This window comes from Dromaius novaehollandiae, chromosome 20, assembly GCF_036370855.1.
Source record: "Dromaius novaehollandiae isolate bDroNov1 chromosome 20, bDroNov1.hap1, whole genome shotgun sequence".
Taxonomy (NCBI): Eukaryota; Metazoa; Chordata; class Aves; order Casuariiformes; family Dromaiidae; genus Dromaius; species Dromaius novaehollandiae.
In genome coordinates, this window is record NC_088117.1 from 8,658,968 (window position 1) to 8,686,824 (window position 27,857).

The window sequence follows — 27,857 nt, forward strand, 5'->3', positions numbered from 1 at the left end:
CCGCGAGGGCGCCGGGGCCGTCCTTCCCTGACCAAGCAGGTCGCTGGGGTTTGCGAGCCGGCTGCGAGACCCCTGGTGTCGGGGGGAAGGGGGGTGCGGCGAGGAAGACCATGGCATGGGCGAGGAAGACGGTGGCACAAGGCTGGGGAGCACTCCCCTGGCACCCCGGCGCCGCCAGACCCGACAGGGTGGAAAGCTCAGCTCAGGGCTGACCCCGGCTTTAAAACAAGCCTCTCCCCCAGCAAAGTCCCCAAAATTGGGCTCCCTGACGCCCATTTGGGCTCAGTCTCCCTCCGGCAAGCACAGGCTCACGCGGCTCGGCCACGATGCCTGGGACGGTTCCCTCAGATCCGAGCGCCCAGCGAAAGCACGAGCCTTGTTTTGAAGTCAATATTATTCTCTTTTTCCTTAGGCTTTTGCTTTTCTTCGTGTTGTTTTCTCGCTCGCTTGCGCGCTGTTCCCCCCCCCACAGCCCTCCCTCAACCCCTTTCAATCTCTCTAAACACTTTATAAGCCATAAATATACCCGAATGAGTTTAGATCAGTCGGAGTAAATGTCAAATTATCTTCTCTCTTTCTCTTCTCTGGCTTTTTTCCCCCCCTTCCCTCCCCCTCAAAATCAACAGCTCCTAATAATCCGTCCCAACCCTTCATTATGCTTCGCGCTCTCACTTGGAGAGATTAAATGAATAAAGTAAAAAAAAAAAAAAAAAAAAAAAAAGAAAGGAAAAAAAAAAAGAAGGAAGGAAAAAAAAAGAGGATGGAGGGGGGTGGGACTGAGGGAAAAGAGAGAGGGAGAGAAAAGCAGGGGCACTTATTCTCCCTGCATCTCCAACCATTTTCCTTTTCTTTTTGATTTCTACATCGCTGGTTTGAAAGCCTTTGAGTGACGGCGTCACAGGAACCCGAGAGAAAGCTGTGAGAGGCAGAGCTGTGTGGAAATGCCTCTGCACAGTAGGTAGAAAGTAACGTAATTATAGAGCAGGTCAGAACCACTCGAATGAGCAAAAATAAAAGCACAGAGGTTTTTCTGTAGCCCGTCAGGGGAGGTAAAATCATTGTAAACTCTTTCTTTTTTTTTTCTTTTTTTTTTCCTTCCTTCTTTTAAGGTTCGCAGTTTCTGGGGAAATGAGCTGTGTGTTTGGGGGATGTAGGCAGCCATGGGAGTTGGTCGCGCTTTGGGGTGTCGCGCGTGGTGGCCGCCACTGCCGCCTCACGGCCGAGGCCGCCTCAGGGCTAACGGCCAGGAGCCTCCGGCCCCGGGGCCCAGCGACGCGACATGGCGCCTCCGGCCCCGGGGCCCGGTGACACAACATGGCGGCTCTGCGGCCCGGTGACACAACATGGCTCCTCCATCCCTGGGTCCAGCGACACAACGTGGCGCCTCTGGCGGGGCTCAGACCAGGCCCTGGGCGCTGAGGGGGCACGAGGCCCCATGTCAAGTCGCTTGCCCTTCCCCAGCGTCCCGGCCCGCTCTGGGTCCGCGGCACTGCCGTCACCGGCACCTTTCTCTCCGCAGCATGGACGTGCAAGGGGATTACGAGCCCGCTGATGCCACCGGCTTCATCAACATCAACTCACTCAGGTGCGTGGGGAAGGCCTGGTGCCATGGCCTCGCTGACGGTGCCCCGTGACGGCCTTTCCGGCGCCATGCCCGGCTGGCGCGGGAGAGCCCTGGCCTCCCAGCCCGCTGCGGGCCACCCTCCCTGCTGCGCCCAGCCGGCTCCCCCCCCGCCCCAGCCCCTCTCCGGCACTGGGGAGCGAAAGCCCTGCCTAATTACAGCCTTCCGGCGAACATCCATTCTCGTTATTTTTACTTATTTCTCAGGCCCCACAATGCTTTCCAACACCCCCCCCCCCTTTAAATGCCATGAAACATGCTGCATTTACATAATGGGCTCTTAATTTTTCCGTTGCCTGTTAACTGCTTTGTCCTCCGTGATACACCATGTGCCCCCCACCCCTCTAAGATAAATTAATTACATTATCTCGTGGAAAGGAAAAAAAAATATAATTAAACTGTACAGGCCTTAACAAACGCCTGCTCTTCACGCCCCCTCATTCTGCTTAAATTAATTGAAAGGAAATGTGTGTTATTACTGTTAATTTACAATTAATTTTTTTTTAATCTGGTTTCCAGGCTAAAGGAATATCATCGTCTCCAGAGCAAGGTCACTGTAAAGCAGAATGAATAGCAATCAATCGCATGTGGGCCTCCCGCTCCCCTTTCTAATTTCTCTAAGAACTAGCACTAATTGTGGTGGTAATTTGTAATTGTAACTCGTCTCCCGGAGTCAACACCGAGGTGATGGCTTTGTTACGGGGCGGCTGCCGCAAGTGAAATGGAATCATTAAAAAGGTGGTCGGCCAGAAGAGAAGTGGGAAAAGAAATTAAAACAGCCACGCGCTGGGTCTCTTCATTGAGAGTGGGGCTTTATTCTTTGCTTGTTTGTTTGCTCTTCTTGCGTTGAGTTGGCCAAACGCTTCCCCAAGCCGGGCTTTGTGAAATTTGTAATGGATTAAGTGCCTCTGAAGGACGTGTGGGTTTTGTCGCAATCGGTACCTTTTTATTAAAGCGGGAAGGGGGAGAGAAATCTTCCCCCAAGCAAGGCATCTACCTGGTTTCTTCCTCTGTGATTCCTGCCAGGCCAGAGGGAGCAAGGTGGGTGGGTGAGTGGGCAGGGGGGAATAAACCCGTCGTCTCATGGCGTGCTTTGTTTTTACGGTGTTTAAGAGGATCTGATTGTTCCCCTTTTGTCTTCATTTTAGTGTGCAGGGATCAGACTTAGGACTTGTTTTTTTTTTTTTTTTTTTTAAAAAAAAGAAGGAAAACCACAACGCAGGGCCAAATATGAGGCTGACGAGAAGTCTCTAGTTCCCTATTTCAATTTGATTTAAAGAGAGGATTTCTTTCCTGTTGTGTATGCAGGCAAATTAAAGATCCCTCTGTCCCCAGGCTTAATATTGCAGTGCTTTGCCGTGTATCAAGTGTGTTGCTGGAACAGCTCGACGAGGGGAAGTGAAACCGGCTGAACCTGCTCTGAAACGTAAGATGGAAAGAGGCAACTGCAAAGAAAACACTTTCTAACCCCTGCAAAAGCCTGGGCAGCGTTCCCGCTGTGCGCAGCCGGAGGGGGATGTGGAGGCTCCTGGTCACCTCCAGCGCCATTGCTGTGGGGCACAGGGAAGGGCTCGGGCCCAGTTTGGGTTGGGCAGCTTGCCCTGGCCATGGGATGTCCCCGAGGAGCTGCTCTTCCCGCTGGGAGCAGAGGTGCTCGCCCTTTCTGGGTCTGGAGTGCCAACGCGGCCGCAGGGAGGTGGCTCGTGGGGCGGCAGTGCAATGGCTGTGTGGGAGTCGCTGGCCCGGGGATGTGGTAACAGTGCCCCATGCTGCCCAGCCTGCCCAGGTCCGGGCACTGGGCATCCAGGCAAAACTGCCCCCGGTAACTGGGAGGCACTGCTTTCCCATAGGGCACTCAGCTGCAAGCTGGCTCATTTGCTACCCCAAGCTGCCCCAGACATGGTGGAGAGCAATGGCAGAGCCACCCTGTGCCCCTCTGGGGAGGGAGAACGTTTGCGCCAGTGAATTGGGCAGCCAAGAGCAGGGCCACCATCCCTCTTTGGGGATGCTCACGCGTCCTTTGCTCGTCCCGCTTCCTAAGCATGTAAGCGTGACAAGTTCTGACATCACAGCTGGGAAAATAACATGTTATTTTCCCAGCTTGGATGTTACTTTCCCTGCTATTACTGGCAGCTACCATCTTGGGAGGAGAAAGCAGCGGAGGGTTGTCAGGCAAGGAAACAGAAATGGTTTTCTGGGCTGGTGGAGCCTGTCTGACCCCCATGGGGTGGAGGAAGGGAGGGATGTTGTGAGGAACTGCCTGGTTTTGTATGTCCCATTGCTATCTACTGCTTGAAGTGAGAACTTTGGGGCTGCATGTCGCAGGTCGCATGTAACATGTAAGAGTCTGGGAACCTGCCTACGGTTGGACTTCACCTTCCTCCTCATGTTGCTGTACATCCGTGCTGTGGTTCTGCTTCCTGCTGCATGGCCCGCTGCCAGTGCTGTACCAGTTTCTGCTGTTGTATGGAGCCTCAGGGCCACTTCCCCCCTTTAGCAGGATTTTTCAGGGGTGTCTCTGCTGCAGTCTCCTCCAGCTGTTTGTTTGCTTATCTGGTGGCTGCCTGCTTTCTTTGGGCCATTGGTTGGCACATCCAAGCTAGACAGCAAGAGCTTCACCCAAAGGCTGCAAAGGGCCCTCCATCCTCCATGGCTGGGTTAGGGGACCACTGTGTGGTCTAGTGCAGGAGCTGATTTCTCCTGGGCTGATCCATCAGCAGGAAATCCTTGCAGAAACTGTGGCTACACTTGGAAATCCTGGGTGACCAGCTTCCTAAATCCATGTGGCAGGCATCAGTAGTCATCAGCAGCATGCTGTTGACCATGCAAACCCTTCAGCTAGGGGTGCACACAGGAACCAGAACACAACAGAGCGTGCCAACCTCATTGCTCTGACACCAGCTCACCCAAACACATCCTAGACTGGAGGGAGGGCTTGAAATGTCTTCAGGAGCCATATTAGCTCTCCAGGAACACCTGAAAAGCAAGATGGGAACCAACCTGTTGCCCTCCCATATACTGAGGGAATGATGGTGCGTTGACCCATGTGAAGACAGGCATGGCAGTCCTGCAAGTGGCATGTGTTTAATCGTGTCTAATGCTGTCAGCATTAACTTTGCTGTGTGTGAGTCCTCCCGGCATTGGCACAGCTTGGCATGCTATTTTATGCTTGGCATGCATAAAACACCGGCTCTGAATCCTGCCTCAGGCCTGGGGAAGGATGAACTGGCTCAGAGCAGGCTGGGGTTTCATGGTGTGTTGGATTGGCATCGGAGCAGGTTGTGGATTCAGTAGTCTTGTAGATCCTGGCAGGAGTGACACAGGTCTTCTTCCAGCTGCTGCTTCTGGTGGCTAACTGGGATAAAGCTGAGGTGTGCTGGATGTTCAGCTCAGGCGCGTGGGCAGGACAAGCCCACACAGAGTGAAGGGGAGCCCATCCCGCTCAGCAGCACCACCTCACAGCTGGGAAGTGGCCTTCATCTGCTTTTCATCTTTTAGCACCGTTTCACCTTGGTGTAACTATCAGAGGCTGCTGTGTTAGGATGCTTTGAGTCAAACAACACATCTTTAATTACTTTGGATTCTCTGGTGTCAATCAGCCCTTTCTATTCCCCTGATTTTGCGGTTTCTCATTCCCCTCCTTGCAGTTTGCCAGTCCCTGGTGTGTCTAACAGCAGCATTTCAGGCAGGGCTGTGGTGGAGCAGGTACCATCCTTGCTCAGATGTTAACAGGGATGAGCTCTGGGGAGGAAAAAGCACTGGGCAAGCAAGGTTATTCACATGATTCCCAAGCCACCTGGTAAATTCCCCAGCAGAAGCATTTTGGGTGTAACATTTTGGGCTTTTAAGGTGGCTATCTTACTTGCTTCCTGCAACACCCACCCAGGTTGGTAATGACAGCAAGGCACAGCATGGCATACAGGCTCCAAGGACAGCCAATGTCTCCCAGGGCTTCCTGTCTTCTGGGCAGGGCTGTGGCTGGGGAGAGCCCAGAAGGGACCTGCAGCCACCCTGGGTCACAGCTGGGCTTAGAAGCTTGGTGCCCTGCTGACAGGATGATATCTGCCCACCCTTTACAATATCTTCACCCCATAGTTCGAGCTTGGACCCTGCCACTGTGCCCAGGGACTCCCATCCCTGGGACACAACTTTGGGAAGCTGCTCCTCCTTTTTGCCCTCTCCAGCTCTTCCTCCTGCATGGGTGCTGGGCAGTTGCAGGGCTGTGGCACAGCCCCACACGGCCACGGGCCAGCAGCGCTGGGGGTGACGGGTGGCCGTGGGCCATGCTGCAGGGCTGATCTGCAGGCCTCGCAGGCTACAGGGAAGGGCTTGTCTGGGGTCACCACAATCGATATCTCATCTGCAGGCTCTTCTAGCGGAAGTGATAGTATATTGGAACATGGTAATGGGTCTTGTCTAGTGGAAAAGGCTAATCTTCCCCAGCTGTACAGGATCTCCGCAGGTGTCCTCCGGCTCTCCCTGCACTGCCACCAGCCCTGCAGCAAGCCAAGGAGCAGACACATTTCTTTAAAGCTGCAGCAGTCCTATTTACTGCTGGTCTCTCCCAGCTGGGACTGGATGAAGGCTCTCCCCTTCCCAGCAGCTTCCTGCAAGCTGTGGCTTTTGTCCTTCAAGCCCTGCCTGGCCACTGCTGAAACACAGGCAAAATCAGGGTGAAGGAAAGTTGCCTTCGTCCCAGCCTCGCAGTCCACAGGGTGCTTTCCTTCTTTTCCAGGCAGAGGATCTGCATGCCAGCGCCTAGCTGTAGCGTCCCTGCTGTGAGCATGCAGCAAGGGTGGCCACAGCAACTCAGGTTTGCCCTCCTAAGCCCCAGCTGAGCTCCCATGGCCCAGCCCTGCTGCTCCTGGTCTCAAAGCAGGGAAGGTGAGGTCTCCTCCGGGCCTTTGCTGGGCTGGGAATGGTGCTTCCCCAGGCCGAGGGCCCAGGGAGGAATGTGGTCCCCTGAGTGCCACCTGCAAGCGCAGGTGGGAGGCACGCGCATGTTGGGAGGAGAAGCAGGGGCGAAAACTCCTTGCTGTGAATTTGGCTTTTGCAATGTGCTCCCGGTGGGGATCACTGCCTGGGGAATTTGCCCTTCCCCATGGTGTGGGCAGTTGCGCATGCGTGGGCAGCCGGAGGAGAAGGCGATGACAGGAGGGAGGGAAGAGGGGAGAGGCTAGAAGCCAGCAAAGCGAGGGACAAATCTCCCCTTCCCCTGCCTGACTGGCCTTGCTGGCCCAGGTCATCTTCATATGTGGCCACGTGAGCCTGCTTTTTTAAAGCTGACCAGCTGACATTGCCTATTGTATCCTGCTGCATCACTATGGTAAAATCATTTTCCTCGTTTCTCCAGAGGTACAGGTAATTACTGGTTTTAAGGTTTAATGTGCATGTGGATTTTATAGCAGGCGTTGCTAAGAACAGCACTGAGCAACGCGCTGGTTTGGGCAACGCGTCTTGGGGGTTGGATGTGGCCATGGTGCAGGGGGACGTGGGGCACAGAGCCCCTCGACGTCGTCGGCAGCACGGGAGAGGGCACAGGAGAGGCGGTGAGAGGGGCTCAGGGCTGGGGGGACCACAGGGCTGAGCCGGGGCTGCCCACAGGTCCAGGCATCCTCTGTGGCCCTGCTGAGCCATCCCCTGTGCTGCTCTCCATGCTGGGCCACAGTGGGGAGTGTGGCCAGGTCCCATGCAGGTTGTGCCAGAGATCCCCTTGGCTTTGCTTGGGGCAGGTCCTGTGGCTCATGACATGCAATAAATGATAGATGGGTGTTACGGGAAAATTCCCGGGGGATAAAAGTAGCACTTTATTTCATTGGGTGGAGAAAGGGATCACATGCAAGCAAAAAGGACAGCAGGAGGGAGGCGGGGAGGTCTCGTGCTCCAGGTTGTGTCCTGCGGGACTTTTTCCCTGTCACTTGTCCTCCCTGGGACTCGGTTTCTCCATCTGTGAGGGGTATGGGAGGGGACCTCACCCACCTTTTCTAAAGCAAAGGGAGAAAATCCTCTTGTTGTGCTACCAAATATCATGTAATTTTGAATTGACAGTGGTCCCTTGGTGCCAGGGACTGCAGCACAACTGAAGGTCCCCAGGCCAGGTGGGGACCCGTGGCAGCGGGATGGGCCTCGGCAGCCCCGGCAGCTGCAGGGATGGTGTTCCCCATAGCAGAGACGCCTCTAGAGGCAGCGAATTCGCTGGGAAATCAAGTGAGTCCACGCCAAAAAGCTTTTGGTCCCATTAGTCTTTGGAAACGCAGCTCCAAATGGTTAATGGGAGCCCGAAAGGCGCCCTGGGCGCTGCACCCGGGTCACGGGGCTGCGGCACAGCACAGTTATCAAGTGTTTATACGCTTCCAAGAGAAAGACATTCCCCCGGTGTGGTTGGGAGTCGCCGGCCGCGAGCTTCCCAGGCAAGGGGGGGAGATGGCCGTCTTTGTAAACCCTTAACAAGGTGGCTTTGTCTCCACGTTTAACAAGAGTCGCTCTTGCTCCTTCCCCGGGAGTTTCCCAACGGCGGCGCGCGGGTCCCTGAAAGCCAGCTTTATGCTCTCGCCGGGGACGTGCGGCCGTGGGGGTGGCGGGAGGAGGCCGGCGGGGATCAGAGGGACACAAGGGCCCTTCTGCCCGCCCGTGACAAAAGGCTGCCCTGGGGGGACAGCGTCAAAGCCCAGCCAGCATGGGTGGGGGGAGACGAGAGACCCACAGAGGCGGCTGGCCGCGCGGGCCGGGAGCCCATCTGGTCACTCCATCACGGCAGGCAGCGACCTGGTGATGCTCGGGGAGGGCGAGAAGGGTCCTGCCAGCCTGGCTGCCCGTGCAGGGGGGCAGGAGAAAGCTGGCTATTGCTGCCAGGCCGGGGAAGACACAGGTAGGTTTTGTTGGCCTCCATCAACCAGATCACTGGGCTGGTAGTGCCTCCTGGCCCTTGCTGCTCGTTTGCTCTGGGGGATGAGAATCGGGGAGGTGGCAGCCCCGTGGTGGCCAACCTGCGTGTCAGGGCATTAAATGCGCATGGCTCCGAGGATGACCCAACCTGAAGAGTGCCGGCTCCAGACCGGCCACGTGAAGGAGAAAGCGGGACAACTCATGAGCGATGCTCACTACAAGGGACCTCTTGGTAGCAGCACAGGCCTGGAAGCATCTCATCTCCCCGTGCCCAGGTTGGCATCCGCCTGCGCTGCTCTCTCCAGCCACCTCTCCCTTCCCCGGGGGCTCTCGACAGCCTCTGCTTGGTTTGGGAGCTTTTGCTCTTTGCTAATCCCGACAGCAAGCCCCCCACTTTGCCCCCCCCACCCCCAGCCATCTGCCTCTGCACCTTCCTCCCTCCCCAAGTCCACCGCGCAGATTTACTGTCATGCCTTAAAACCGCATCCTAGCGCCAGGGTCAGCGTGTCACGGCAGCCCCTCATCGATTTGTTTTACCTCCCCTTGGCTAAAGCACTTTGGCCCCGGCCCCGCAGCGTCGCATCAGGCTTCCCCTGGCCCCTCGTGCTCCCCTCGCCCATCCCGGGCGCGGGGAAGCCTCCGCCAAGACGGGCCCTGCGGGCACGGGGCCGCGGGTGGGCTGCCAGCTGAGCCGCTGAACTCCGACCCCCGCGGGGCACCTAATGCATCTCCTTGGTTTATCTGAATCAATATTTCCATAAAAGCGAGGAAGAAACCCCAGGCGGGGAGGCTGGGGGGGAAATCTGCTTGTTTGCAAAACCCCGCGGCTGGTTTAGTGCTTTACCCCAGCGGGCTCCGTGCTGGGGCCGAGTGGAGAGGTGCTACCCCAGAGCCTAAAACCATGGGTTTTTGCCCAGATCGGGGCTTTTGGGGACTATTTGTTTCAGCAAATGTTTGTTGCTTGCAGTGAGATGATGTGTTGAGACTCTGGTTGGGGGACAGAAGGAGAAAATGTCAAGAGGCACAGATATCCAATAAAAAGTCAGTTCCTATCCCATGCTGCTCCCAGCCTGGCTCCCTGTGCCGATGGTCACTAGACCTAATTTGGGGACCAAGTGTGGCAGTGGCATGATGGGCCCGGTGCCTTCAGGCCACGAAGCCAGGAGCTGGTGTCACGTCAGCCCCAGCACACGGGGACCTGCTCTGCCTCGGCAGACGTGCATTGACTTCATAAGCCCAAGCTGCGGGCTGCGAAAATGAGGCAAGACTGGGATGGCAACGGATGGGGGACATCATCCCTACAACGGGATGCGCTAAAGGAGGTTTCTCAAAGCGGTGGGGAGCGTCCGCCCCATGGTGCCTTGGCTTTTCCATGTGCCACAGCAGGTCCCAGGGACTCTCGGGGCTGCGGCCATGGTGGCGGCATCTCACCGGGGTGCTGCGCCGGGAGCCGGGGGCAGATGCACGGCAGCACGGGCGTCCCGAGGAGAAAGCAGGGGGCTCTTGGCAACTCTGCCTTTTGCTTTCAGCTTCTCCCTCTTGCTATTTATCGGTGACTTTTGTCCTTGGCCAGCTTAGCGGCTGAAAGGGGCTGTATTATATCACACGTAGGCAGCTCCTGGGGGGAGAGGGCCGCGCTTTCTGCTCGAACAAAGCGCGGGTTGGCTAATTCCCCTCTCCTCCCGCGGCACCCGGGTCCCATCTGGTTGACACAGTTTGCTCCAGTGTCTCCTGCTATTAAGCCCCCACTTGCCTGTTTGAATCACTCTCGCTCCCTGCTCTCCCCTCCCGCCCCACACCCTCGGCCCCTTTTCTTGTTTTATTTTTCATTTTCCCCAAAGCCGGGCAGAACTTGCTTAATAGAGTGATGTCAGATGTGTGCAAAACAGACCAATAAAACCTAATGCATCCCCCCCTTTGTTTGCCAGCCTCTCTAGTGCCTAACATTTTCCACTCAGAAAACCACTTAAAACACATCAGCAACAATCCCTCACAAAACAGCCACTTGTTGGCTAATTGTGCCAAGTACCTGCATCCTCCATATTTCACTTTCCTGCTGGGGAGGGTCGAACCCTGCCGGCAGCCGGCACCCTGGGCTCCCCGAGGGAGCAACGGGGAGCAGAGGGCCCTCAGCACCCATCAGGATCAGCCCCTGTGTTGCAACCTCTGGCAGGGCAGGGATGCAGGACAGGGACTTTCCTATCCCCAGTGCCAGTGTCCCAGGCACATCCCTGCAGCTCGCCAAGGCTTCGGCCCCCATGCCTTGGTGGTGATGGGGCACAGCTGGCTGAGGCTAAATGATGCTCAGGTGGGAGCCATGGAGAGGAAATTGCTTCAAGGAGCCAGCAGGTTTCTGCCCTCCTGGTTCCTGCAGCATCTCCTGCCCTTGGGGCTGCACGGAGCTGCCCCATGGCTGCTGTGGGAGCAGCATCACCTTGAGCTGCTGCTTTTGCTTCTCATCCCGGCCAGTGCAGAGCCTGCGAGGTCCCTGCAGAGAGCATTGGGAGTGCCAGGGCTTGGCTTGGCTGGAGCTAGCAGTCCCGGAGGTGGGAGCAGGGCTTGGGGCTGCTCCATCGCGGGAAGGCAGGATGTGTCCGGGGCACACGAGTGGATGGAGCAGGTAGAGCTGCCTGGATCTCTCTGTTGTAACTAGGTGGCTGCTAATGCCTTCCCTGGCCATAAATCAGTCTGACCAGCTGCCAGGGATGCCAAGACCTGGCAGGGAGGGGAGAAGAGTGCTGGGAGTGCTCTGGGGCTGGTGGCTTTTGCTTGATGTGTGTGGTCCAGGGTGATGGCTCTGGGTGCTGGAGGCTGAGGAGGTGTGAAGCTTGGCTGGCTGCCCCATCGGAGCATGAGAAAGCTCTCCCATATATTGGAAAGCGGCCGGTGGGTTTCCACCCCTGGGAAACAGGGGCAGCCAGCGGCAATGGCAATGCAGGAGTGTGTCAGAGGGGCAGGTAAGGTTGAAGTGAGAGATGGTGGGTGGCATGGGTTAGGTGCCTGTGCTGGGAATCGGGCAATGGGGCCTGAACCTGGACCCAACAGAGGAGCATCCAAAAAAGGCAGGTAAAAATACAGGTGCTACCAGGGAACGGTGCTCATGGGAGTCTGCACAAGCCTTGCTTTGCTGTCCAGCAGCCCTGGCCCACTGCAGCCGTCCCTGGTGGCCATGTGCTGTCCCCCGTGGCTGTAGGCACCAGGATGGGTGAACAGTGGGTGCAACAGCTGCTGCGGGTAGCTCTGCCCCTGAGCAGGTTTTCCCCACAGTGGCCATGCACCTGGGTGCTGGGGGGAAGAAGGGGTTAAGTAGAGCCAGCAGAAATCAGAGGATTACAGGTTTGTTGCCGGACTGTCCCATCTGTCACGAGCACAAAGACGAGCCCTGTCTCGGGCTGGGCTGTCAGCGAAGAGCCCACTACATTAGGACTCCATTAGGAGAGACTAGTGGTGGGAAATGGCAGCTGTCAGGGCACTATCATTTCTCCGGTAATTCCTCGGACTCGCTTCTCAGCTGCGCTTAAATAGCAGGTCTACCTACTGGGCCAATTTTGCATTTTCTTCCTCCCGCTGATCTCCTCCTTTCTTTAAAGCTGCAGCGCTCGCTCCCCGGCTCGGCTGCGTGCCGCAGCTGGGTGGCATCGCTGCCCGTGCCTGCCCGCCGCCTCCCTGCCGGGAGAAGGGCTGGTGGCTTATAGCTTCGTGGGCATACATGGACCCGCACGTCTACCAGCCCGGTCTGCGGCAGCGGCTACCGGCTCAGTGATGGGACTGGCTGAGTGCTGGTGGGCTGCCAGCGTAGCCTCATGGTAAAGTGAACTGGTGCTGGTTCAAAGCTGCCCTCCCCTTGGTGCCGGCTGCCCCACGTGCCTAGAGCAAGTATGCACGCAAGCCAGCCTTAGCTGGAATCGGCACTTGGGACGTCTGTCCTGGGAAAGCCACAGCAGCGAGGCCGGTGCCCCCATGACCCTCAAGCGGTTGCTCTGGGTTTGCTGCTCCAGGACCTGGGTAACTAGGGGGGGATGCTGCAACCTTCCTGCGGAGCTGTGTGGGCTGCACCCGCCGGCACGATAGCAGTGCCGGGGTCTGGGAGGCACCTTGCAGACCCGCTGGCCTCCGGGGAGAGAGATCGCGGTCTGCAGGATGAGCCCATTGCTGCTGCTTTTCTGATCGGCTCCTTTTCCATGATGGGCTCCGCAGGCTGTGGTCTCCCAGGCTCTGGAGGATGTTGAAGTAAGCACAAGTAGCCATCAGCTGGTGTATTTTCCCAGCGTTATGGAGAGCCCTTCCCATCTCCTGCCTACTGGGACTATCTCCACACTGGTAGATGCTTCCCAAGCTGTGCTGTTGCCCAAGCCCAGCTGCCCCCCACATTTACCGCAGGGATCCCCGGGGCTTTCCGGGCAGCACTGCTCCCGGAGCAGGGATGGCTGGGGCCGGGATGGCAGGACAGCACATGGGAGCAGGGCTGGAAGCGTGTCTGGTGACCCCAGGCTTTGCTGGAGTAGAGCTTTTTTTTTTTTCTAATGACCAAATCTGCCCGGTCTTTCGGCACTTGCAGATTCTCCCGGGTTGGGTTCCTTGGCGTGTTGATGACCACCTTTGGGGCATGATGCTCCCTGGAGTGCGCATGGTCTTAGGATACCCATCCCTTATGTCATTGTCATGTTTGACCTAGGAATAAAACCACGGCCAACGAGGTTTTGTCGTTGGCCAACAAGGCCTGGAAACTCTCAGGACCTGCAGAGAGCACGACTCCAGGAGCAGCCTTTGGGAAGCATCTCGGCATGGCCAGGACCCCTCACCAGCCCCGCAGAGCCTCGGCCACATACCCCAGCGGGGTCCTGTGCTCCCACCTCCCTGGGGAGCGTTTCGGGCTGCCTGCGCCCTGCCACTTGCCACGTGTCCCGCCGGGCCCTGCGTGGCTGCAAGGGAGCTGTCGCGGCAGCCGCGCTCCCTGTGGAGCCTCCTTTGCCAGCGAGCGACCAAAACAAACACTTCTGCAGGTAAGTGCATTGCAGTGGTGCTTGAAATAAATAACTAATTTCTCCCTACATGATCTCAAGGAGCAGGAGAGGCGTGAATAGCAGGGCCCGGTGTCGGGCTGCCTGGACTCCCCGGTGCGGTAATTCTGAGGATGACAAACATAAGCCAAAGGAAAATGTTGAAAAATGGGCACTTCCCGCAGCCCTGAGCAAAGGAGCTATTGCAGGGTTTGGAAATAACGAAGGCAAAAAGAGGGAGAGGGGGGAATTTTCTCATTGAGACCAAGTGAAGTGCCAAACAAGCTGCTATTATGGTGGCTTTGAGAGGCACAGGGAGGGGGTGTTGGGGAGAAGGGGGGGGAAGAGAGGAGGGAGAGGTGGTGGGGAGAGGAGAAAGGGAGAGAAGGCTAGAGGAAGGGAGAAGGAGGGGAAAAAGGGGTGAGAGAGATGGGAAGGCTGGAAAGAAGAGGGGGAAGCGAGGCGCGAGTGGGAAGGCGCAAGGCGAAGTGTGGGAGAAGTCGTGTGACAGTGGCAGGGCCATCGTGTGCGAGCTCCCCATCCCTCGCCCCAGGGTCTCCTGCAACTCCTCTTCCGTCCCCCATCCTGGTCGCTGGACACCTTCCACCCCCCACCCACCCACCACCACCAAAAAAAGACGATGGAAAGAAGGAAAACAAAATATCTACAGTTGTCGAGACAAGGGGAGAAAAATAGAGGCAAACATCCATAATTTTCTCTGTGGGGCTTTGCAGTAATTGAGCCATTTGGATAAAAATAAAGGCAGCAGGCCCTTTAGGTAAGAGGAGCTTTTGCAATCCAAGAAGCCTGAATTATGTGCCTTGTATCACTTGAAATCCCCCACCCCATCACCCCCCTCCGCCTCCCCCATGCGACACCAAACCACTTTCCCTTTTCTTCCTCTTCTCCTTTTTTCCTTCTTTTTTTCTTTTTTAAGTACCCTGTCAAATGTCGTCCGATGAGAAGAGAATTTCAGCTGTCACAACTAATTTCAGTGCGTGTGTGTGTGTGTGAAGGTGTGTGTGTGTGTGTCTCGGGAGTGGGGACGGCGGGGGGAGAAGGGTGATGGAGGCGTAGAATCACTCCTCTTCCTTTTTTTTTTTTTTTTTTTTTCTTCCCTCAAAAGGAAGATTTACATCAGAAATTTGTTTCTGGAAGTGTTTAAGGCCTGTAATTTCCTCCTTTTCAGTTGCTGCCTGATGTCTTCTTACTGCCTCGCCTGGCTTTCTCCCCGCAGCGGAGCCCCAGCGCTCGCTTTGGGGTGCTGCAGAGGCAGGCGTCCACGTGCACCTCCTCCCTTGTCTTCCCAGGGCCTCGTTCATCATGTCCACTCTGTTCCCAGCCTTTCTCATTCCTCCTCGTGCAGCTTTTCCATCCTCTGGCCCGTCCGAGCCCTTCCCGGCCCATAGGAAGGAAGCCCTCCCAGGGCTGTGGTTTTAGGGGAGCCCCCAACCATGCCATGGCCCAGCTACTGGTGTCTCGCTCGGTATAAATCACCTTCTCTTTTCGAAAGATTGCTCAGTCTGAGCACCTTTATCCCTTAGCCCAGTTCTTGCACAGAAGGTGACCCGAGGACGCACGTGCATCTCTAACCGGTGGTCAAGGCTGCCAAAACCTAGCTCTCAAAGACAGCAAGGCAGCCCCAAGTGCAGCGATGGGCCTGGCAAAATGAAGATACGGCTTTTTTCTGTTTGCATCCTAGTGCTGGAGACTTTAGGCTTCACATTTCATAAGCTTTTTTTCAGCCACCTTGAGGGCTGGGAAGTTGGGGGTGGTTTTACTTGGCCAACGAGATTCACAGACCTGCAGTGACGTCCCAAGCGCCAGCACCACCAACGGAGGAGCGTGGGCTCGTCGGCAGGGCTGGGCTTCGGCTGCAGGCGGGCGCCGGGTTTGCGAGGGACCCGTGTTTCAGGCCTCTGTGGCGGAGGAAAGACCAGGGTCCTGCCACGCTTTTGGAGCAGGGCAGGGGATTTCCCCGTGCCTCGGGTGACGTTCCTCTCGCTGGAGGAGCAGGTGCTCAGCTGTGAGGTGTGCAGCCGCATGGGGAAATGGGAGGCACGTGGGAGGAGTGCGGCTGCAGAAGATGCCCCAAGCGGAGTCTGGCGTGTGGCTGTCACTGGGCTGCGTGCAGGGGAAGCAGGGGTATTTCCAGGCACTGCGGTGGTGGGGCCAGATCTTTGGAGGCAGGTGAAGAGCAGTGAATGGTTTTTCTATGTAGCAAGTCCTCGTGCCGGCACGTCCCACAGCTGTGCCAGTAGCATGCCCTGCTGGAGGGGAGCAGTGAGGTGAAGGCTTCCCAAAGCCCAGGGTGAACAGGGCTCATAACACGTCTCTCGTGCTCCTCAGAGCTGATGCTCTGGTCCACAGGAAGCTCGAGGGGCTGTGGTCCATGGGGGAGCTGCTCACGCCTGGGTTTCCGCATCCCTGTTCATCTCCTGGGCAAGGTGCCTGGGACCTCCGCTTCTCCCAGGGCCTGTTTATGAGCTCCTCCATGCCCAGCCTGCTACGTCCAGCCTTGCCTGCCTGTGATTAGCACATCCGCGATGCTGCTTCCAGCAGACCATCCTCAGGACACCTCCGTGCGTGGCTCCAGGCAATGTTTTCCACTGGTGGAGGCTTGCAAGGTTGGTCCTGCTCCCACCAGGGCCACTGTCTCCCTGGGCAGTGGGGCCCCCAAAATGTCCCTGAGGACAGGCTGTCTCACACCGTGCCTCTTGCCAAGCAGCTGGCGTCAGGCAGAGGGCTCACCGTAGCACACTGGCTGCTCATATCTACAGAAGCTTTGCCAGGACACAGCTGTCTCGCTGAGCTGCGTCTTTCTTGAAGACCACAGCACACCTGCATCTCTTGGATGAAAACACACGTCTCAGGGGAGTCTGGCTGGCTGCTGGTAAGTGCTTTCCACTGTCATCTGAGCTGGCAAAGAGAGCATGGGGCTAGCGAACAAGTGGGGTGGGAGATGCTGAGGTCTTTGAGCTGCTCAGTGAGAAAACTGGGGTGACCCCTCCCCACCCCAGGATCTGCCTGGGAAAACTAGCAGCTGGGGAAAGAGTGGTTCAAAAGGCAAAGAGCTGCTAAAGAGCAGTGACAGAATGACTGTGCTGATCCGGTTGTATCTTCCTAGGCAAATATAAAACCAGCTTGGACTAGGAGAGGGAAAAGTCCCTTAATCCCACAAAGTAGCACTTTGCAGGAGAGGAAGCAGCAAAAAAGGCCAGAGCCATCTCTGGTGTGGCTGAAGAAATTGTGGTTGTCTTGACCGTGGTCTAAAGATGGCGGTTAGGCCAAGGTGATGTAGACGTACACGTCTGCTTGTTTTAAAATCCTTCTTCCTCCATAATGTTATGTTCCTGCTGCTATAATAAACAGTAATTTTGCTTAGGAAAGTGGTCTAAGCTTCTGAAAGGAGGAGATTTTGGTAATCCGCAAGACCTCTGGTATGAGAGGACGTGACAGCCAGGAGACTGTGCATCTCAATAATAAAGCATGTTCCCTACATAAAGGCTCCTGGAAGTTCACCAAAATCTTTCATCAGGCTCAGCAATTCTTTCCTACTAATGTAGGAACAAATGATATGCATAAAACTGGAAATGGCAATAAGCAGCGAAGAAGGAAACCAGTAGAACTTGAATAATTTGGGTCATAGTTTAAGTCTGGAATTTAATATTTTGGCCTGGTAGCTTTGGGAAACTGGGTCTTGGTCTAGTGAAACTTGTACTATTTCAGGCTGCAGTGGCATTGCAGGGCAGGAAACCCAGCCGCACCATTTCCTGGGATTTGACTTGGCCGCAACAGACTCGAGCAATCCTGACACACAGTCCCACAGGGGCTACGTTAAATGAAGAAACATGTAAAATACCTCAGGAGCTGCAGCATTCAATGCTATAGTCAAACAGGAGCTGCTATTCCAGGCTCACCTTGTAAACTCAGCCAAAAATAAAGAGTTTGCTGTGGGCTGTAATTTAGGAGATACCATCTCTTACCTTTTATGCATATGCAGCTGGGTGGGGATATTTTCGGTCAAGGCCGCCATGCTTCTAAGCCGGGGTGGCTGATCAACAACATATTAGCAGATTTTGCCTCCGGCACTGACCCCCTCCTTTTGCTCTCTTTCCTGAAGGTCCCTCACACTGTTTGGAGACGTGAAGCCTGCTGCCTTTTATCCTTCCTTGTCATGTGATAAGATGTGCCCTTATCAGAGGATGAGGTGGTGTTGTCATATGGCTGGAGGATACGTGAACGTTCAGTCTTGTAACAGGAGTGTGCTTGATCACCTGATGGGATTTGTGCCTATGAAGCAGATTGTGTGACACAGATGACTATATAGTGGCTGCATGATAGCTGCGTGTCCCCTTATACAACAGGGAAGAGGTCACCTCAACCAGCCCCCTGCGCCTCTGCAGGAGGTGGCGTGGCCATCCCAAGAGAAAGGGTGGGTACCGGTAGCTGCTGTATCCGATAGCCACGTCTGCATGCAAAAATTATCCGGAGAACATGCCGCTGCTGCCCTGCAGGAGCCTAAATGAGGCTTCGACACAGTTAGACCCACAAGAAGTGCCCCGATCAGTTAGATGTCGAGGATCACTTGTGCACGCTGTGAGAGTTGTGCATGCCACGTACAACAGTGCCCCGCTTTAGGAATTATCTTTGCATGTTCTTTGCATTAATCCTTGACTAACTGGTCCTTGCATCATCCTGAAGTTCCCTACTTGTTCCTTGCAGTGGGAGGGCTTTGTGACTAAGAAATGAATCAGATCTTGGGGATTTGGCCCAGAGGATGTGGGTGGTGCCAAACATCTCACAGAGCTCAAATTACTCTTGGATCAGGACATGTAATAAAAACGGCACTGCTCTCTGAACAGGCCTGCACCCCGCGTTGTTGTGCTTAGTTAAAGCTCTTAGACAACACTGCGACTTCTCCTGCAGGCAGTAGGCACTTGTCAGGATTGCGCTTGCAGCCAGTGACTGTCACGTCTCTCCCAAGGTGTAAAATTGCACTAACATGGTGCATGTTCAAGCACACAGCAAAATTCCAGTCTGGACCTAAACTTTAACAGCCTGATCCTGCCTGTTAGTGTGTCTAACTTTGTGATTGCAGTGTCCCGTGACAACCAAGCACCTCGTAACGGGCTCAGCATGGCTCTGCTTTGGAAACCACATTCCTCAGATAAATTCATGAAAATAAGACACAGAAATAGGCGTTCTGCAACAACATTTTCACGGAAGGTGTTGAACACCAATTGCTATGGGGGTGCTTTGGCAGGCGGTGGCCACGCTTACAGCAGGAATGGGGAGACTGGAGAAATGCGTGGCAGCCAGGCAGCAATGCCACAACCAGGCACGATCTTGCAGGGGCAGAAAGAACGGTTTAGGTTTAGAGGCTCTGGCCCTTATTTTGCTGCCATGAAAAGTGCTCTATGCTCGTTTGGTGCTGCAGGCACCAGGACTGACAATATGAGGCGCAAATGAACACTGCCAAAGGCCACCGTGCCAGCAAGAGGGGTCACGCTGTCATGCCGCGCTCCTCGTGGGCTCTGGTGCGCTGTGGAGGCTGCGCTGCAGGGCTGACGCTGCAGCAAACCTTGGTGAAGTCGCAGCGGGGCCGTGCTCGCCCTTCACCCAGGTTCGGCCGTGGGGGTGTTTCCATAGGGCGCCGCACGGCTGGGCACGCCGTGCCGATCCTCCCTGGGGCCCCTGCGGGGGTATTTAGGCTCGCGGGTGGCGTTTCAGCCGGTAAAGCAGAGTGGGCTGTGCGCAATGGGGGGTAGCAGCCAGTCCCTGCTGCCCCCCAGCGTGGGGTGCCCCGAGGCCGGCCCTGCTGCTATGGGGCACGCTGTCCCCAGGGGCGACTGCGGGGGGCCCCCGAGACCCTGCGTGTGGGGCAGGGAATGGTGGGGTCTCCCCTCACCATGGGCCCAGCCTCCCCGTGGGGCTCGCTGCCCCACCATGGCTCAACACCCTCCCCCAGGGGGGCTCCCCATAGCAAGGCCCTGCCCCCCCCTCACGGGGTGCCCCCCAGCCCTGCCCCTGTAATAGGGCTCTCCCCGCCATGGGGCTCCCCATAGCAAGGCCCTGCCCCCCAAAAGGGCTCCCTCCCATGGGGCTCCCCCCCCAGCCCTGCCCCCGCACCGGGGCCCTCCCCGCCATGGGGCTCCCCACAGCAGGGCCCTGCGCCCCCCCGGGGGGGCTGCACGTGAGGGACCGTGACGTCACGGCGCGAGCCCCCCCCGGCCCCGCCCCGCCCTGCCCTCCCCCGTCCCGGCGTCCCCTGCCCGCCCCCTCGTCCGGCCCCACTTCCGGCGGAAGCGGGGGGCTCTTTCCCTTTCCGGGTGCGGGTCCCCGGGCGGAGCGGCGGGACGGCGCGGCGGCGGCGGCCGGGCGCGGGGCGCGTGTCATGGCGGAGCTGGCGCAGGGGCAGAGCGCAGCGCCCGTGGGGATCAAGCCCGAGGGGTTCGTCGACGCTCTGCACCGCGTCCGGCAGGTAACCGCCGGCTGGCGAGCCCCGCCGCGGGGCCGGGGGCGGGAGGAGGCCGCGGCGCCACCGCTAGGCCGCGGGGCTGAGGCGAGGCGAGGAGCCGCCGGGAGGGGGAGGGCCGCGGCGCCGCTGCCCTCTCCCTCGAGCCCGGGGCCCGAGGCCCCTCTCAGCCGGCCCTGGAAGGGCCCGGGGCTGGGGCTGTCCTTTCCGGGCCGCCGGCGCTGGAAGGGCTGGAGGGGCTGGGGCGGCCGCGGGGCTCTCTGCTAGTCTTCGTGCCGCGTGGGTTGAGGCTGGGGCTTGTGACACGGCAAAAACACTGCTCCTCGGGGAAGGAGGCAGTTTCCAGCCTGTGGGAGCTCTCCTCTGCCAAACTGCGTTTTTAAACTTTGCCATGGGTAGGGGTGAGCTATCGCTAACTTGTTTTTTAAGCAGGTCCTTAACTGTGCTCTAGACTAGTCACTAGAAACTCTAGCAGAAGAAAAGACTTGCTTTTCCTCCTCAGAGGAAGAGGGAAGGGAGTGTGGATTACTCTCCAAAGGAATCTCAGAGCTTATGCAGTGCCAAAATGGAAACTTTAGAAGAAAGACCTGATCCCTGCAAAAAATCAGTGTTCTTGTGTTTAACCTAGGGAGCACATAAATGTTTGCAGTGTTCTAGGTTGTGAAAAGTGGCTTCAGAAACAAGAAGCTGTTGCTTGGCCAGCTCTGTTTGCTGCACAGATTTTGTGACTGTTCATCACAGTTCTTGTTCCATGTTTTTTGCAAGTGTTTATTTCTTCTTTGGGCAAGTTGCTCTTTACTTGTGCTTAGTAACTGCATGTGATACTTAACAAGGCATAATACAAGGCAAAACCAAGGCCCACCTGATGCTTGAAGACTCTGACTTTATTGTCTTTCCAGTGTTACAGGCAAGGTGGGAGAATCTCCTTCTGTTGCCCAGACTTCCTTTTTTTCATTTAACTGAGAAGCTCCTGGAGAAAGTAAGCTGGACTGTGAGACCTTTCAAGCGATCGTTCTAATGGAACTTAAGTGGCTTACAGTCGCTTATGGCTTGGTTGTGGATTGGTATGGCATCAAATGCTTGTTCTGTACTGTCTTCAGTAAACTGTACAGAAACAGTAGCTCATCTAGATGAATGCGTTGCGCCTTTCTAGAAGAACACACAAGCTAGTTTGCTCTTCACCTGTTGATTTAAAGCGTTATATCTAAGCATACGTATTGCAGTATGTAGCAGACAAGTTACATGTTAGCTGTGTCCTAGATGAGGCCACATGTCACACTTTTCAGTGGCTGACAAAATGCTGTGGCCTTGATGATATGTGATGCCTGAAAGCTTTGCTATTAGCCCAGGATTATCTATTCGATGCAGTTGAATTGGGAGGTATTGCAGCTGTGTTTGTCTTTACTTGGTCCTCTACTACTGAAGGCTTCTAATTGCAAAAATATCTTATTGAATATCTGATAATATTTTCTGCCTGTTAGCAATTGAATAATCTTTGAGTAACCTGTTTAGATAGAGGAAAATAATCCATTATTTGCTGATCAGTTGCAGCTTGTTGAGACTATTTTGTGAATGTACCGAAAGTGCCACAGTAGGTACCATTCACCTGATCAGTAAGAGGTTAAATGTTAAAGTGGAGTGCCTAGGACTGTGGTGAGCTGAAACGCAGAGCTACTGAAAATCGATTCTGATCTACCTTGTATGGTTGCTGTTGTCAAATTTGTAGGGAAGGTTAGGGTGCCTCATATGTTCGTACATGAAGGAGATGGAAATAATTCCATAACCTTTTTATGGTTATTTACTCTGATTTTACTGGTCTTACTGGTTAAGTTTGTTGTACTTCGATGAATATGTTGGGTTTCCACGAGCCTACAACATAAACTAGTCTGAACTGAAAGGCTTCAAAACCTTCCAGGCTGCCAACTTCCAGTCAGGCACTGTAGCGTAGCAATCTCTGTGATATCTTTCTCACTGAAAACAAGTGTGTGAGAAATGTGAGCTGTGCATGTGTTCTTGTGAGTTCAGTGGCCTACATTTTTGCACAGTGAGTTGCGTGCTGCCTGCTGAATGTGATTTTCGTTAATATTTGTGGGATGCAGAGACTCATTTGCAAGTGCAAAACCATATTCTGACTTTATTTCCCTTCCTTATTTTCTCCTTCCCCTGGAAGTGTTTGATTTAATCTAGTTCCATAGAGGCTTTGTAGGGGATTAGGTAGTCTTCTACTGCCCAGGTATGACAGGACTAAATAATTGTCATTGATAACTTGTTACCAAATATGAATTAAGGTGGTCTTAATTCCCCAGTGGACAGAGATTTACCTCAACAAACCTAGCAATTTGCAATCAACCTTTTTGGCTGAGAACCAGCTGGGATGCAAAGGCACTTACTTAACCCTGACATTTCTCTGGAGGTGATGGCAGAGCTTTCACTAAATATGTTTAAAGCTATTATTTGCCTGAGTTACACTAATCTGGTAGGTAGATGTCAAGTTTTTTGGTGCTTGTGACTAGTGTCATAGCCTTTTCTTGAGTATTCCTTTTGCTCTAAGGGGAGAGGTTAGAGGAAGAAAAATTTCAGTCTTAGTTCTTGTTTCCCCAGCTTGAGTATGGCATCCTTGGTTTGACATCTGAACTGTTTCAAAGTTTAATCTTGCACTTAAAACTAGTAATCAAATTTACTAAATTCAGTTCTCATGAGGGCCATGATGCTAAACTTGAGCTACAGTGTACAGTGCTTAGTTATTAATAACTAAATTATTCAGGATAGCAAAGACTTTGCTGATCAATCACAGTAACTGCATTCTTCAAAGGCATTGGGAGGTGAGCTGACATAAGAGTGAGAACTCTAATACCTTAGAAAGAAGTAACACATGCGTTGCTTTTGATGTTTGTGATTGACTTGCTGGACTTCTGTATAATTTTAAATGTCTGAGGTGTAATAAGAAGCACTTTTACAAATGAATGCTAAGGCTTTGAGGTAGGCTGTCCTGCTTCTTCTGTACCAAGTCTCATTTGAGTAGATTAACTTTTAGCTCATATGTAGTGATTAGTCTGTACATTGAAGCAGCTGGTCTTAAGCAGGGTGGCTTTTCTGTCACATTTTGGAGTCGGGGAGAGGGAGAGAACATTTATTCTCCTTTTGAGTAATGGATAGGAAAATAAGCAGAACTGCTGGTACTTTGGACAAAAACGGATTTCTGTTGGGCAGTCTTTGAGGCTTGTTCTCATTGACAGAACGGTGTCTTGCTTGGTTCATAACTCCCTCCTGTTCTCCTTGGCAGTTTTATTTTCGGTACAACACATTCATTTGCAGCGCTAACTGATTCCCTCTTCATATATGTCCATCTTGTAATCTGTCTTACGTATTGTCTGAATCTGAATGTCTGGGAATGATACAAAGAAGAAAGGCTGTAGCCTGCTAAGCCTGTAATGTGTTGTCTTGGGTACCTCCGAAGCAGGTGAATGGCCTGAGACTTACTGTCAGTTATATCAGGTCTTGCATATCAAATCCCTTTTTAACATCAGGCTTCCACTTCTAATTTTCTGCAGAGAGGAGGAAGAGTTTAAGACTTTCTTCTCTTTATTCCCTTTTGGACTGTTTTTTCAGATCATCCTCAAATAGATTCAGAGCAGATATTTGCTATTAATGTAGTGTTTGGGAAAACCACCTGTGACATGGCACTTAAACAGTTGTGGATGTTTTTCCCCACTCCCTGCAGTGCTCTGGAGAAATGGCTGTTGTGCTAAGTTAAGTTTTCTGCTCGGTGAATGGGAAGAGCAGCAGAAGCACTAGAATTGTCTAAAGATCCAGATGATAGTGCTTCATATATTTTTTTTTTTTTCACATCCTGCTAATATCTGGAATTGGTGATGTTAGTTGCTGTTCTTTTGCAGAACAGCATGGAAAGCTTCTTCCCGGAAGCCAGGCATTTCTTCAGAAAGCTGAATTCTGCAGATACTGGTGGTGTGAGTCTTGTGTCTGGCAAATAAGTTTAATTTCTGAAAGTGTTTAGATATTGTACCATTTTAAAGGGGGTTAAAGGTATAGGAGGATAGAAATGCAAGATATAGCCAAAAAAAAAAAAAAAGTGCTTAATAGCAGAGCTTTCCATTTGCATGAGTGGCTTCATTTTATCTTCCTCTTAAATTGCAAAGCTCACACAACTTCCCCGTGCCCCCCACCCCCAACTTTACCATTGCAGTTCTGTAGGTCAGGTTTGTACCGTGTCCTTTAAAGTGTTGTCGGGAGAGCCTGATTTTGGGGGGATTCAATGCAGCAATGGTTCTATGGTAGTGAAATTTTTCCAATGTGTCTTAGAGCTCTACAGAATGTGTTGGGTTTAAAAAGAAAAAAAAAAAAACCTGACGACTGACATGCAGTGGGACAAAAGCAGTGGCTAGCAGTACATTACTCAAGGTCATTTAGTCAGATAAGGGCTAGGTCTGCTTACTTTTGCCATGTTCTAACTTTTGTGCTTATCTCCCAGCTGAACCTGTAGTAAAAACTGAGATTCCCATCGTAAGTTGAACGTAAGAAGTTAAAACTTATTTTAACTGCTATATCTACTTTAAAAGCTTAATGCTTAATTTTGCAGGGTATTTTTCCCACTATAGTGAGATGGCTTGTTGTCTGTGGGTAAGCTGGTGGCAGCTGGGAGGCTTTAGAGATAAGGGTGTATGTTTTTTTTAAAAAAAAAAAAAAAGTGCAAATGGCATTGGCTCTCTTATTTTGGCCTTTCCTTTAAGGGTTACATACAGGGGAGGTAGTTGTGCAGTACACATGGATGGGATTTATAGTATTCTCCTACTCCAGGAGCCGACAGCCTTAGAGCCAGTGATCTGTTTGTTCACACCTTTGTGCTTCATGCCAGCTTCCTTCTGTAGGCCAGCTTCGGGTATCTACAGACTTTTCTTCCCTTTGAGTGTGAGATGTGTGATTACAGATCCAAACGATCAGTTTACAGTGCTCTCCCTCCTGAGTAAATAACTATTAACAGAAAGAGAGTTCACGAAGGGCATGTTAAAATCAAACGTTCCAAAACATGCCAGGGTATGTTACACCCGACACAGTCCCTTTAGCGTAAGTTTGGATTGTAAGTTATGGCATGAAAGCTGTTAATAGATTGTTATGAATTATTTTTAAAACTTTATTTTTCAGTATTGAAGTGGTCGGGAAACATCTGTGCTCTTTGTACTGTCATTAAACTCCTCTGCATCCCAGACATAAGGGGGAAGCACATGGGTAAAGGGTTAGAATCGTGGATGAGTTATACATTCAACATAAAAGCAAGGCATCACCTGGCACTTTGTAGTACGGAATGGATAAGGGCTGGTCTGTGCTAATGCTTTCAGAATTGTATTTTTGTGGACTTACCAGTTTTTGAAGATGTTGATGCCCAAGATGCTTTTCATCAAAAAGTGTTGCTGCATGATCACTCTGCTAGTCCCTATGCTAAAACTAGGTTAAGGCTGAACGTCACTTCCTCTTTGACGGGCTCTATGTTGGCTTCACCTTGGGTTTAACTGTCCAGTGTTATATTTTCAATTATTCATCCAAAAAAATGTCAAAATCCTGTGGGTAAAAGTGGGAAGTCAAGATTGCATTCTCAAGGTATTTCTGATACATCGAGGTGGTTGTCTATCTAAAGGAGGACAGGAGGGAATGGAGTATGAGAAGAAAATGGTCAAAACTTGGAGCCCTTTTCATGCAAGGCATAAAAGAGAATGTTTTTTTTTCTAGTCTTTCTAAAAGCAGTGCCCTCAATCCACAGAGGTTATTTCAAACAGCGTTTTTTTCACTACCCTCTGGTTCTGAATCTTGGACAATTGTGTGTTCCAATATAGCAGTTGATAGTGTCAACAACCTGAGTTTTTGTAGCTGTCTTTTTGTTGCAATAAAACTTTAAAATTTTAGAAACACCTTTTTCTCCTTTGCCCTTGGCTTCTTTTAAAGCATATCTGTATAAAATGCTTTTTTCATGTATTCTTATTGCTTATTCTCTGTTGAAATCCCAATTATAATATAGTGATATAAAATTGATTGGTGTGAAAATGCTTGATGGAAGATTTAGATAAGAGTGGGAACAAGTGGAAAGAACAATCAGACTCCCAATAAAGATCTTGTTCAATGATTTTCATTTTGGGAGGAGAGGAAAACAACGTAGAATACAACATGCTTGTATTTGTTCTGCAACTTTATCTCGTACCTGCTTATTAAAGCAGGATGTCTGTATGCAGGCAAGGGGTGCTGTGAGACTTCAGTTTGCATGTCCCTGACGGGTATTAACTCAGGTGCAGCACTGAACTAATGTGCCTCTTGGTTTCCATACCAGAGTTGGCTTGCATCCAGTTAGCTTGGAGTGCAGGTGAAAGAGCTTGCTTCTGTCAGCATCCATCCATATAGATGTCTCCCAAATGTCATTAGAGATGAGCTTAACTTTTCACTTTTATTAAATGATGTTTATATCCCTCCACCTGTTTTGTTTGTTTAACTCGGTCCCCTTGCTGTGATACCTGAGCGTCTCTTCTTTCCTGTAAATGTCCTTATTGTGTTTTAGCTTGGCAGAGAATGGTTATAACCGCTGCATAAAGGTTGGAAGCTGAGGAACAGCCAGTGTTAGTCATGTCTGTGCTATATTGACCTCTGCAGGAATTTGAAACTAATTTGAGGCTAATAGTTTGCCCACTAGCTTATTTTTCGTAGAGTAAACACAGGGTGATCCCGTGTCTTTGACAGGGAGATGCCAAACCTGTCCTCGTCCTGTGTATTTTCACGTTCTCCTCCCCACACTCCCCCCAAGCTGATGTGCAAGTGTGCATTTCTAAATTTCTGGATATGCACAGATGCAGCAGGAAGCGTATGTCCTCCTACACGGCTGCGGTGGCGGCAGCTTCTCCAAGACAAAGTTGGTGAGCTTGCTTGAGCTCTTCTCCTGGCTGGATCCTGCTTCTCGGCTGTCCTTTGAATGAACCAGCCTAAATATAATATTCCAGGGAGTAAATACATACTCATGACGAGGAAGGGGAGCTGGGTGAATGTGATCTTAATGAAACAAATACCAAAAGCAAACAGAAAGCTGTTTGCTTTTCAAGTAAAGCACTGCTTTCTTGCAACTGTGTTATAAAAGCACCTATATAGAAAACAACTGAGAGAAGACTGGACTGCGGTAAATGCTTTGCTGGAAGAATGAGTTTAGCTGTGGTGGTTGACACTTCAGGTATGCTAATCATATTTTTGTCATCTGCTTTATAGATTGCTGCTAAAATTGGAGATATTCCTCACTTGAATAATTCTACAACACTTGTGGACCCATCAGTCTATGGTTATGGAGTGCAGAAACGGCCCCTGGATGATGGAGGTAAGCTGGCTATGAGTAGGCAGAGAATCATGTGGATGCAGTTTCTGAAATCCATGTATGGAGGTTGTTATCTTCTGTAAGGACAGAGATTACTGTGTGTATGTGTGTGTGTAGAAATTGTATGTAAGATTTCCTGTGCTATTTAGTCCTAGCAGATAGTACAGGGCTCCTAGGCATTAATATTGCTAATGTGAAGCAATTCTGCATTATCTTACGAACTGTGGGAATCAGCAAATTAACTCTGTAGTTTAAATCTTGTTCTGTGGTAGTACCAAGGCGAGGTCTTCCTGGAACTGTGCTGGAGCTCGTGCGCAGAGTGCCAGACATGCATAACTACGCTGTCCTTCCCTGGCCTCCCTTTTGTTCCGAGAACAGGCAGCATATAGGGGCATGTGTTCAGTATGCTTCTTTTCATGACTAGCAGTGGCCACAGTGCAGCAGTTGAGCATATGTCAAGAATTCTGATTGCTTAGCTTTGTATGTGAATTTTAAGGAGAAAGGGTGTTGATGGAA

At 52.6% G+C, this 27,857-nt stretch overlaps 2 protein-coding genes across 7 annotated transcripts in view; both read left to right on the top strand.

The window, feature by feature from the left end:
• ASS1 (argininosuccinate synthase 1) overlaps positions 1-2,613 on the top strand; it is a 28,323-nt gene extending 25,710 nt beyond the window's left edge. For both annotated transcript variants that reach the window (XM_026101849.2, XM_064523765.1), the window contains exons 15-16: positions 1,520-1,585; positions 2,141-2,613. In XM_026101849.2, coding sequence (XP_025957634.2) covers positions 1,520-1,585; positions 2,141-2,195 — 121 coding nt within the window. In that variant the 3' untranslated portion in view covers positions 2,196-2,613. The remainder of the gene's footprint in view (positions 1-1,519; positions 1,586-2,140) is intronic.
• Positions 2,614-19,783: 17,170 nt separating this feature from the next.
• The window catches only part of FUBP3 (far upstream element binding protein 3), a 42,110-nt gene continuing 34,036 nt past the window's right edge, over positions 19,784-27,857 (top strand). For 2 of the 5 annotated variants that reach the window (XM_026101778.2, XM_026101781.2), the window contains exons 1-2: positions 19,785-19,990; positions 27,239-27,344. In XM_026101778.2, coding sequence (XP_025957563.1) covers positions 19,904-19,990; positions 27,239-27,344 — 193 coding nt within the window. In that variant the 5' untranslated portion in view covers positions 19,785-19,903. Of the gene's footprint in view, positions 19,991-27,238; positions 27,345-27,857 lie in introns of all 5 variants that reach the window. The other 3 variants (XM_026101780.2, XM_026101782.2, XM_026101779.2) reach the window with 2 other exon arrangements.